The 11,305-nt window shown below is 59.3% G+C and overlaps 3 protein-coding genes across 9 annotated transcripts; 2 read left to right on the plus strand and 1 right to left on the minus strand.

Annotated features, from left to right (window-relative positions):
* Positions 1-503: 503 nt before the first annotated feature.
* On the plus strand, positions 504-1,525 carry TMEM88 (transmembrane protein 88). Its single transcript, XM_082708106.1, has 2 exons — positions 504-763; positions 869-1,525. Exons 1-2 carry the CDS (start codon positions 554-556, stop codon positions 1,136-1,138), a joined length of 480 nt encoding a protein of 159 aa, XP_082564232.1. The 5' UTR covers positions 504-553; the 3' UTR covers positions 1,139-1,525.
* Positions 1,526-2,003: 478 nt separating this feature from the next.
* On the minus strand, positions 2,004-3,250 carry NAA38 (N-alpha-acetyltransferase 38, NatC auxiliary subunit). Of its 4 annotated transcripts, none has more exons than XM_082708105.1 (4): positions 3,220-3,245; positions 2,692-3,036; positions 2,318-2,501; positions 2,004-2,160 (listed from the first exon to the last, which is right to left on the minus strand). In XM_082708105.1, the coding sequence occupies exons 2-4, from the start codon at positions 2,770-2,772 to the stop codon at positions 2,048-2,050; spliced, it is 378 nt and encodes a 125-aa protein (XP_082564231.1). In that variant the 5' UTR covers positions 2,773-3,036; positions 3,220-3,245; the 3' UTR covers positions 2,004-2,047. The 4 variants fall into 4 exon arrangements, with proteins under 4 accessions (XP_082564231.1, XP_082564230.1, XP_082564229.1 ...); XM_082708104.1 differs by having other exon boundaries at positions 3,179-3,238; XM_082708103.1 differs by having other exon boundaries at positions 2,692-3,250.
* Positions 3,251-3,254: 4 nt separating this feature from the next.
* Positions 3,255-8,152, plus strand: CYB5D1 (cytochrome b5 domain containing 1). Of its 4 annotated transcripts, none has more exons than XM_082708098.1 (5): positions 3,257-3,590; positions 3,695-3,771; positions 3,908-4,126; positions 4,526-4,667; positions 7,552-8,152. In XM_082708098.1, the coding sequence occupies exons 1-5, from the start codon at positions 3,389-3,391 to the stop codon at positions 7,746-7,748; spliced, it is 837 nt and encodes a 278-aa protein (XP_082564224.1). In that variant the 5' UTR covers positions 3,257-3,388; the 3' UTR covers positions 7,749-8,152. The 4 variants fall into 4 exon arrangements, with proteins under 4 accessions (XP_082564227.1, XP_082564224.1, XP_082564226.1 ...); XM_082708100.1 differs by having other exon boundaries at positions 3,259-3,590; positions 7,438-7,597; XM_082708101.1 differs by lacking the exon at positions 3,908-4,126 and having other exon boundaries at positions 3,255-3,590.
* The last annotated feature ends 3,153 nt before the right edge of the window (positions 8,153-11,305 follow it).

Below are 11,305 nucleotides of genomic sequence, written 5' to 3' on the forward strand. Positions count from 1 at the left end.
CTCCCCGCCTCCCCTTTTCTTTTTAAGCGTGAACCAGCCCAGGGCCAGGGCCTCACTGGGGCAGGGACACCCCGGGATGAGTTTCTCCGGGGATTTATTTTTGTTCGGTGGGTGGTTTTTCTCTCCCACGCTGGGGCTGCGGAGGGCTGGGGGGTTTACAGCCCCGCCCCCTCGCACTGCACTGTCTCTCTGCCCTAGGGGCAGAGGGGTCTTCCCAACCCTACCCCTATTTTCGGTGATTTTTGTGTGAGAATATTAATATGAAAAATAAAATCAGAGAAAAACACCCGGTTTTGATAACGTGCTGGAGCTCGCGGGGCGCGCACGCGGGGGAGGGCTGCGGGGCCTAGCTGCGCAGACCCCGGCGGGGCGAGCCCCTCCCCGAGGCGCCTGTGGAATGTCCAGAGCGCTGGTCCGCTCCTCGGGCTGGGGGGTGCCTAATCCTGGAGCCGCATTCCAGGATAAGGGGGGGTGGGGAGAGGCTGGGCCGGGGGAGGGGCAGGAAAGAGGGCTATAAGGGCCGCGGCCCGGGCGGGCGGGAGCCAGGCAGGCCATGGCGGATGTCCCCGGGGCGCAGCGACCGGCTGCCGGCGGCGGCCCAGAGCCTCGGGACCCCCTGGACTGCTGGGCCTGCGCTGTGCTGGTCACGGCCCAGAACCTGCTGGTGGCCGCCTTCAACCTCCTCCTGCTGGCGCTGGTGCTGGGGACCATCCTGCTACCCGCTGTCACTATGCTCGGCTTCGGCTTCCTCTGCCACTCCCAGGTGAGCTCGGCCCTGCGTTCGGGGTGGCGGTGGGGTGCGCGGGCCGCAGCTCCCCGCCCGGGCTTTCCCGCCGGCTTGGGCCTGAGGCCTGCTCTCCTCCCACAGTTCCTGCGCTCCCAGGCACCCCCTTGCACCGCGCACCTGCGGGACCCGGGCTTCACGGCCCTGCTGGTCACCGGATTCCTGCTCCTCGTGCCGCTGCTCGTGCTAGCCCTGGCCAGCTACCGCCGCCTTTGCCTCCGCCTCCGCCTGGCCGACTGCCTCGTGCCCTACAGCCGAGCCCTCTACCGGCGCCGGCGCGCCCCGCAGCCGCGGCAGACCCGGGCCTCACCAGGGGCCCAGGTCCCTCCCACATCAGGAAAGGTCTGGGTCTGAGGACCCGCGAGTCAAGAACCACCCTGACGACTGCCCCCACTTCCAGTAGGCCCAAGGACTTGAAAAAACAGGGTGGGGGGGGGTGTCTTCTGACCTACTGTGCTGCCACCGGTGCCTAAGCCGGGTTCCAGCATCCCCTCGGGGGAACCGGAGCCTCCGTGGACCCAAAGCTGGCGGAAATCCGCCACACCCCGGAAAACCCACTTTCCTCCCTGAATCCTGAACATCTGGGCTGGACCCTGCCCACCCCCACCCCCCACTCTCCTGTCCCTCAGGACAACTGAACCTCATGTGGTCCCTCTGCTGGTGCAGCTCCTCTGGGATCTACGGGCTGAGGGGGCCAGATTGGAGGGGGAACGACCGCACATCAATAAAGAATGAGCTGAATGCGTCCCTGCGATCCTGTGAACAGGGGGATGGCACAATTCCTGTCACCCCTGCCCTGTGCCCAGAAGCAGGAAACAACATGGGGCCGGGGCTCCAGAGCGCATCCTTCAGCCTCCCGGGGGCCTTCTCTTATCGCTGTGGCCTGTTCTTCCTGGCCAGACCCCAGAGCTCTGTCCCTGACTCTCAAGTCACCTCCCCCTCAATAGAGTGGAGAGGGCCCGGCTTCTATCGCCTGCCCTGCTCCCCTTGGGGACCCAAGCCCGTTCTCTGACCCCAGCTTGGAGGAACTCGGTGTTGCCAGGCCGGGGAGGGAAACAATGGGCCTTCCGGAGCAGGATGACACCCCCTCCAAGCGCAGTCCTGGAGCAGTGGCGTGGGAGGGAAGATGGAGGGGCCCACCCTGGGGCCTGCACGTCCAGGGTGGGGAAGGCGGGCTGACAGTGCTCCCGACACGCCAGCTACATTCGGACACAAGGCACTTCGTTGCAGGTTTAATGGTCTGCCGAGCACGCGTGGCCGCGGTCAGAGATAGGGAGGCCCCGCCAGGCTCTCCCGCTGCACTTCAATAGAAACGATGTGGTGGCCGGGTACCATGGCGAGGCCCAGTACACGGGGCTCCCCCGCAGAGAAGGAGTCTGGAAAGAAGGGGCAGAGCGTCAGGGAGGCAGGCCGGCGTCGGTCCCGCCCCTTCCAGCCCCAGAAAGCAGGGGTGCAGCCAGACAGTGCGCGGGAAGCACCTCCCAGGAGGGAGCGCTGCTGCACCAGGTGGACGTGAATCCCCCAGGCACTGACCCGACGGCTTGAGGAACTCCTGCGCCGAGCCCAGGATAACATTGCAGTCGCGGTCGGTGCAGAGGAAGCAGCCGACCAGGGTCCGTCCATCTGTCATGCGAATGCGCATCGTCTTGTTGAGCAGCGCCTCCAGCTGCTGCCGGGCCCGCGCGGCCGGCGAGTCCTCGCGCTCCCCGTCCGAGTCCTGCGTGGGGCGGGACACGCGCTGAGACGGCACCGCCCCCCCCCCCCCCCTGCAGCGGAACCACAGCTCCCGACAGCCCTCGGGGCGCTCCCACACAGCCCAGAGGCTGCCGGGAGCTGTGGTTCCCTCTCCAGCCCCCCATTTTGCTCCCAGGCTGCCCCTCGATCCCAGAACCCAAGCCCGCGCTAACCCCGGCGCTGGAGCTGCTTTGACGCCGGCTGCAACAGCCATTCTCCTCTCGTAGCAGCATGGTTGGTCCAGCCCCAGCCATTTGTCCCGGGGCCTCTTCAGGGCCGGTCAACTTCCTAAGAACCTTTCGAGTCCGGCGGTCTGAGATCTCGCGAGTGCTCCCGACCTCTTTTCTTCCACGAGATCACCTCTCCTCTTCGTCGTCGTCTCCGGGGCAACTGCAGAGATCTCGCGAGCTTCTCCCACGCCTCCGGCTCCGGGGCTCACTGCGGCTTACGGCGCCGTGTGTCTTAAGATATCGCGAGAAGTTTCACCGCTTTAGGTTCATATAGCTCCTTCAGAAGACCTGGAATTGAGCGGAATGACCTCTTCTCGTCATCGCACTCCACCCCATCCTCCCTTGCTTTTCTGCCTCGCCAGTAAGTCCTAAATATCCCCTCCAGCCCAGACCACTCTGAAAACCGGGGGGCGTGCGCTTTCCCGCGGACTGCTGGAGGAGGGAACTCAGTTACTTGAAAGCCAGACTCACACTACATTTCCCGTGAGCGCGCACAGCTCCCGCCCTCCACCCCCGCCCCTCGGCCACGTCCGATCTCCGTAGACGGCGCCCGGAGAGGGACAATGGTTTCCATGTCAGCGGACCCACGCTCTCGCCCGGGGAAAGATGCCGTGAATGAGCGAGTGCATGCTGAGGGGCGATGAAGCGACCAGAGATACGGGTGGCCGGTAGTGCAAGAGCCATGCCGCGCCGAGGCCTCGTGGAGGGGCCGGACTTGGAGTTTTTCCAGCGTCGCTATTTCACGCCAGCCGAGGTGGCCCAGCACAACGTGCCGGAAGACCTGTGGGTGTCTTACCTGGGATCCGTGTACGACCTGACGCCGCTGGCTCGCAAGTACAAGGGTCAGGGCCGCGCCTTGCGCCAGGGTCAGGGTGTGCGTCGGGCGGTCGGGGGCGGGTGCCCAGTCCTTGGGCTGCTGGCACTGACGGCGGCTGCTCCTTCCCAGGAGACCTGCTGCTAAAACCCATCATAGAAGTTGCGGGCCAGGACATAAGCCACTGGTTCGACGCGAAGACCCGAGACGTGAGTCCTGCCGGAGCCCGGGGTGGGAGGGCGGAATCGGGCCGCGGGAGCGCGGGACGGGGCGGGGGGGAAAGGGGGGAGCTGGCTGGAGCCGGAGGTCGGGGGGGATCGATCTCCCCCGATCGCTGCTTTAAAGATCCGCAAGCACGTCGACCCGCTGACCGGCACCCTGAGATACCGCACCCCCCGGGGCCGCTTCCTGCACGTCCCGCCGCAGCTGCCGCGTTCAGACTGGACCAATGATTTCGGGAAGCCCTGGTGGCAGGGGGTGCATTATGAGGTGGGGCGGCTGTCTTCCAAGACCCGCAACATCCGCATCATTAACACGCTCACGTCGCAGGAGCACACGCTGGAGGTGAGAACCGGGCGGCAGCAGGTCGGCCGGAACTGGGCGTCCCAGCGAACCTCGGAGATCTTTAGGCCATCGGCTCTCCGTAACCAGTGGGAGCTGTGTTTTGGGTAGTATTTGCAGTCGGACTCTTATTAATGTTCTCTGAGGAAGGAATGGGGAAAGGGGGCAGTGACTTTGACCTTTCAGGGCCATCCGTTTGTTAGAAGTGGTTGCCACAGAGACAGGTGACACTTTGGGGCTATTTACTGCAGGCTCGCTATCCAGCTTCATTTGGGGTAGGCTGCCAAGGGAGGCACGCTGGTCCCAGCACTACCATCTGTACTCCTGGCCTTGGCTTGGGGCCCACACGCACCTGTGTGTCCCATCCAGAATCCTGGGGGGGGGCACTATCATGTTCTGCAGGTGGGGGCGGAGGAGTCCATGTGGGAGATCCTGCACCGCTATCTCCCCTATAACGCACACGCGGCCAGCTATACATGGAAGTACGAGGGCAAGAAACTGAACATGGATTTCACCCTGGAAGAGAACGGGATCCGGGATGAGGGTGAAGAATTTGACTCTCTCAACATGGACGGTGCCCTCTACACTCCTGCCATTCTGCTCTACTTCAATGATGACCTCACAGAGCTGTAGGAGTGGAGCTGAAAGCATATGTAGACTCAGGATGTATTTTGAGTTTGGCTATTTCTGTGCCCTGGAAGGGGGCGGGGTGGAGTGTGGGACAGACCTCCACTCCACTCTGGGACTGGCCTATGGTTCCCGTGTCCCTCTGAAGCGTACAGGTCCTACTTCCCAGGCCCACTGTGATTAGCTCAAAGTTAGGGAGAATGCTAGAAGCATATTCATTCATTCTCAGGAGTGACACGAGAAGATGAGGTATTTTGGATTAGGGAGACAGCCAGAGCTTAGGCAGAACTTTCTGATGGTCGGAGAGGGGAGTCCTACACGGGGATGAGGGATGGGAGAAGTTTCATGGCAGTGATGGGAATGGGGACGGCTGCAGGAGGATGGGACTGCCACAGACAGGAACAGGAAGTGTCCATCGCTGGCCATACGGAACTGGCGATCTGCCTTCTGGACTTGATAGTTGAAACCCCAAAGGGAAGAAAGGAAGTGAAGGGGTAGTTGGTAATTCAGTCCGGAGCTTATGGTACGTGCCTCATACACCCTTTTAAATACATCTACTCTGAGAGATGGGCGCCATCACCACAATTTTACACGGCTTTTAGACTTCTTTTTAAAGCTTAGAAGATTCTTTCCGTATTTGGCTTTAGTAAACTATTGATGACCCCGGGCAGCCTCCCATCCAGCAAGTAGAGGGAACTCCCAAAGCTTGGCAAGATTTAGTGGCAGGAAGGCACACTAGTTAGTGGCCAGGGTGCAAACTCAAGTCTAAATCTGAAGCTGAGGTTCTTCCCGTGCATGAGAACCTCTCCCCGTCTTAGGCTGGTCGCAAAAGACAGCCACCTTTGCGGGCAGAGTGGCTGGGTTCGTCTCCTTTAACCCCAATGAGGGAGGGGAATGAGGATGACAGAAGAGAGAGAGAGAGAAGGAGAGAGGTGCATGGGCCTGCCTGGCCAGAATGGGGCAGGAGGGAGGGGGCGGGTGTGGGGTGGGCACCAGGGCCCAGGCAGGGGAGAGGAAGCACTGGGCCCGCTGCCCAGGCGTTTTTGGAGAGGCTGGCCAGGAAAGGCATGGCCAGAGGTGGAGACATGTCCCGGCCTCAGCACTTTCTGAATCACGGGAGACTGAGGGCTTCCACTTGGGCCCATGTGATACAAGAGGCCGTGAATTCATAGAAGGTTTCTGATGTGCAGTCAGCTCTGCAGTGGTCTCAAGTGTATCTTGTCCTCTCAGTGACACTGACATGACTGGAGAACCCAAGCTATGCTGCTGCTCCAGCACCAGCCTCCGGTCTGCCCAAACTGCCCCTGCACCTGCACCCCCAGTCTCTCCCACCGCAGCGCCTCCTGCTGGAAATGCCCCCCTCTCCTCATACCCTGGTCACTCTCCAATAGACCCCAGCTCCACAGTGCCTTTGGGACGCATCCTCTTCCTCTTGGCCGTCATTACCGCTTGGCTGGACTGCCGTGCACACGTTCCCACCAGCCTCCCACTTCCATGTCTGCCCCCCACGCAGCAGCCCAAGTGAGCGCTGAGAACCAAACCCAGGCATCTGACTTTCCTTCGGAGTTTTTAGTGTGTCCCGGATGCTTCGGGAACAAAGTCCCGTCCATCCAGAGATGTTGCACAAACCAGCAGGTGCCCCCTCCCCTGCCAATGCCTCTCCTGTTCCCTGTGTCCCAGCCACACGGGCTGTCTCGCAGCCCACGAAGTGTCTCCCTGCCCCAGAGTCCTCACACATACTGCTCTCTCTGCCTCACACGCTTCCTGCCATCCCCCAACTAGCTGACCCTACATGCTTTTTCCTTGGGAGCTCTTCTGACTCCTTGGTGTAGAAAGCAGTGTTTTCTATTAGATTGTCTCTTAGCATCACACTTATTTCAGAGTACTAATTCAGTGTAAATTTTAAGATTTCGGATGTGATCGGCTGGCTGGTGGCTGGACTCTAAGCTCATGAGGGCAGAGCCTGTGTCCATCTTGGTCACCGCCGTATTCCCAGTGTTGGGCACACAGCGGCTGCTCAATAAATTTTGATGGAATGTCCTCCACTGTTGAGTGAATTCATCTGTCCATAAGAACGAGTGTGGATGGGACATTGTGTCCTGGGAGGCAAGATGAGACAGAGAAGCAGGACATCTGGTTCCCACTCTATCACAGGCTTCCCTGTCCCCATTCCCTCAGAAGGAAGACCACACAATAGAGGCCTTCCCCTCTTTCCCTTTTGGGGGGAATCCACCTGCCATTCCCCTATATGGCCACCAGGTGGCTGTCATAGCCCACAGAGGCAGGTTGGGGGGTCCGCAGGGGGGCAAGGGAGGGAAACCCCACCCAAGCTCTAAAGAGGAGGCAATCAAACGTGGTTCCCTGAAATGGATGGGTGGGAGGAAAGGACCCAAAAAAAGGAAACACCACGTGGCTACTGTTTCATTAGCCTTAGGCCACATTCTAGGTTTTATCCACAAGCAGGAAAGGAGTCCAGATTGAGGGATAAAACCCAGCGGGTGGCACAGGCAGGGGGCTCTGATGACAGGTGTGGGTGTGTTTAGGGCGATGCACAGAGCTGTGGAAGGAATACAGAGCGCACATTTCAACGGTACACTCCCTTAATGATACTTATCTGTGTGTGTGTGTGTGTGTGTGCACACGCGAGGCTTTTCACAAGACATTCCCCTGTTCCCTACACATCCAAGGCCAGCTCTTTGCAGGAAGAGAATGTAAATAACGCCTCGTCAGAAATCTAGAAAGTCAACAGCACAGGAGCGTAGGTTCCAAGTCCTCTTGTGGTGACCTCCTTCGTTCTGCAGCGGGGTGCGGTGACAGGCGGAGTGACAGGCCTGTCCTCAGTCAACCACAGCGACGTCAAGGGACTCAGCTGGCTGAGATTTCCCACGAGCCGTGGTCCTGGCGAGCATGGATCGCTGAGGAGAGTCAAGACACTCAGGTCCTTGCAGGGGCGGCCTGCTGTCATGGGATAAAACCCACACGCGTGAAAGCTGAATGAAGACAGTACCGGGCCACGGAGTAAGTCTGGGTCTGGAAAAGGTTTCCACCCTCAGAGCAAGTCACAAGTGGATGCCCCAGGTCTCACACTAACTCAACTGCCTCAGCGTCTCCTTCTGCTGAGTATGAGGACTGACGCGAAGCACACCGGCCCGTAAGAAACGGCGATGAATGGAAGGACGAAGTGACAAGTAAAATAAGACTCATCCTAGAAGCGCCTGGGTGGTTCAGTGGGTTAAGTGTCTGCCTTTGGCTCAGATCATGTTCTCAGTATCCTGGGATAGAGCCCCGCATCGGGCTCTCTGCTCAGCGGGGAGCCTGCTTCCCTCTCTCTGCCTGCCTTCTTGTGATGTCTGTCAAATAAATAAAATCTTAAAAAAAAAAAAAAAAGACATCCTAAAGCAAGCGCACGTTCTGTCTCATTGAGCTGTCTATCCTACCGCTGCCCGCTATTAAGCAGTTGCCTGGTATTCAGTATTTTCCCAGCGGTCCTTGGCCGACCCCCAAGCACATCTGAGAGGACGCAGGTAGCACAGGACCCTTGGCTGTGAGGGAGGAGGGACAGTGTATTTTCTGTTGACGTGCACGACAAAGAGGGGCCGCTGTGGAGGGACCCTACAGCGGGTCGGGAGCCGGTCGGGACTGGGGGTGTCTTCGCACGCCTCGTGCAAGTGCTGCGCGCGCACTCATTAACCACACAGTCGTCACGCGCGCATCGCGTGCGGGCCTGCTTTGGGTCCTGGGGGTGCAGGAGTGAGGGTCGGGCCCTGGGCTCGGCCGTCTCGTGGGATAAACTGTGAATGCAGAGACAGTACCACAGCACATGGGACTGAAAGCGGATGCGGCCGACATGTGCGCATGCACGCGCAGAGACAAGCACAGAGACGTGCACGCGCACGCATGCACCTGCTCTAAAACCAGAAACAGAGCCACTCCACAGAGCCACGGTCCGCTGCCCCAAGGCTTGTCCCGACGCTGCCAGGGCCGGTCTGTATTGCCTGCGTTCGTCACTTACTCCATCACCCGCCGTCACAACAAACGGAAACACTTGTGCACACTGTGCAGCGAAGGACACGGAAGGAGAGAGAGATGAACTGACTTGCCAAAGGTCACACAAATAGGCGGTGAGTAGCCGCGTTGGGCTCCCAACCAAGGCCTGGTGAGGGCTGCCCACTTAGCCACCAAGCTGCGCCACCTGCCACCCGCTGCTGGACACACACAGGACGCCGGCCAGTCCAGCTGCGCGTGGCTGCTGCTCAAAGCCAGCCCAAGACTTGGGAGCCTTCAAATGGCCCCGATCTTTATTTTGCTAATGGACCTGGGATGTGGGCAGGGTCGTGGGGAACCAGGCCAGTGGCATGTGGAGCTGCAGGATTCACCTGCAAAGTGGCTCAGGGGCACCGCCCCCCAGGTGCTGTTGGCCATGGGCATCTCTCTGTGTGCCCCCGCCCATGAGGCAGCGTGACCTTCCTCCTTGGGGTGGGGGCGGGATGCTAGAGCACGAGCTCTGGACAAGCAGGAGGAAGCCAGCTTCCCATTCAGGGGGACTATGCCACGCTGCTCAGAGGGAAGGGGTCAGAGTTACGTTGTAGTAAACCTGGGCTGGATGTGAGATCTTCTGAAACCCCCAGGCTCCCTTCTGGCAAGGCCTTCCCCCCCCACCCCCACTGTCCCGAACACTCCACCCCCAGCTTGCCCCAGCTCCTGTCCCCTAGAGGCTCTGCTCAGTGTCACCTCCTCCAGACCCCTCCAGCCATGTCAAACATTCCTTCTCTCTCTCTCAATGCAATGGATGTATTTAGTGTAATTCAGTCTAGTGTCCCTCTCCTCCCTTCATAGACTTGAAGCTCCGGGGGGCCGACAGCCCCGCACCTCCCTCCCTTGGTGCTCAGCCCAGGGCAGTCACTCAAAGAGGTGATAAATGCTACAAAAAGGCTAAGATGAGGCACATCTGGGGAGATCAGTGAGGGCATCTGGGAGAGGCATCACCAGCAGCTGAGAGCCGAAGTCGAGGGAGGAGCAGGAGAGGACAGAAGGCTGCCCGCAAAGAATAAACAGCATGCACAGGGCAGAATTTAGGGTAAGAGACAGAGGCCAGGGAGGGTGGGCAGTGAGGGCTGTGGAAGCCAGACCAGGTCTGCTGCGGCTTTCCGAACCTGCCTTTGGTCTGTTTGTTGGGCTGTAAAATTCATCCTTTGAACCGCTCCGGGGTTACGGGTTTTCTAGGGAGAATGGCACAGTCAGAACTGCATTATAAAGTGATGACTTGCTTACAATGTCAAAAGAAGGGACGGGAGGAGAGAAAATTAGGGACGGTCTGGAGAGGGATGGAGGTGGTGGGGACTAAGCTCAGGGCCGTGGGGGTGAGGGAAGGGAGACCGGAGTGAAGACAGAATCGCCCAGCTCCATGACTACGTGGGGACCGATGTGGGGCAGAGGGAGGAGACGAGGATGACAACCCACTGTCTGGCCCCGGGGAAGAGTCTGAAAATGGGGCCAACTGTTGGGAGCAGGAGAAGCTACAGGCAGCCCTTAGCTCCTTCAGGGGAAGTGCTGTTCGTACCCCAGGCTGCAAATCCTCTCGCCTTCAGTCTTGCTATGTGAATCTCTGCACGGTGAGAAATGCTCACCGTAGATGGGGTGCTTTAGGGTGACAGTTTCCAACTGTCGCGCATCTTACAGCCGGAGCTCTCTGCAAGGTAGCTCCCCTGATCCCGACAGCCCTGGGAGGGAGGCCCTCAGGATCCTGTGTCACACACGTCCCCGTGTCTCTCTCCTTCTGCCCCCTCCCTGCTCATGCACATGCGTGCTCTCTCTCTCTAAAGTATAAGTAAATCTTAAAAAAACAAAAAACAAAACAAAACAACAACAACAACAAAACCCCCAAATGACTCTCATTGTCTGGAAAGCTAGATGGCAAAAAGGCCCAAGCCCAGCCAAGGGGCAGGAGGGAGCCAGCCTGGGGTTGGCATTGACCGTGACAAATCTATAATCTGAAAGACAATCAGCCGGGGAAGGTGTCAGGGCAATCCTGCTCAAACAGCTGGCTTGGCACTAGATGGCATTTCCAGCTGGCTGGCCAGTGGAGCAGTACGAAGACACCGTTAAAAGGCGATGTCGAAAGGGGGGAAGGGGTTGCTTTTGGCCGTTTCGTGCAGGACCCCTCAGCTTCCCTGACCAGCGGTGCGGGTCTGAACGGATCGGAAAAGAGAAAGACCAGTGATTTGAGGCTTTGAGCTTCCTCTGCAACCAAGAGCAAGGGGATGGATTTCACGAAAAGCCAGCAATAGAAGTGTAAGCAGATGTGAGATCACAAAAGCCACGCGAGGACTATTTCAAGAAGGGGGTGGCAAGGGAAGGGCTCAGAAATAGCTTCTGTATTGGCAGCCTGGGGGCTGAGGGTCGCCTGGTGGCAGCGGGTGCCAACAAACTGAGATGCGAGGCCACCGGACCGGGAGGCAGGTCGTTCCTTCAGGAAGTGCGGCTGTCGGTGGGCACAGGGAGGTGGGGGGCAGTGGGGGGTGGCGGGAGTCCAGAGGACTTCTTCTTCTTCTTCTA

This window comes from Mustela nivalis, assembly GCF_964662115.1.
Source record: "Mustela nivalis genome assembly, chromosome: 17".
Lineage (NCBI taxonomy): Eukaryota > Metazoa > Chordata > Mammalia > Carnivora > Mustelidae > Mustela > Mustela nivalis.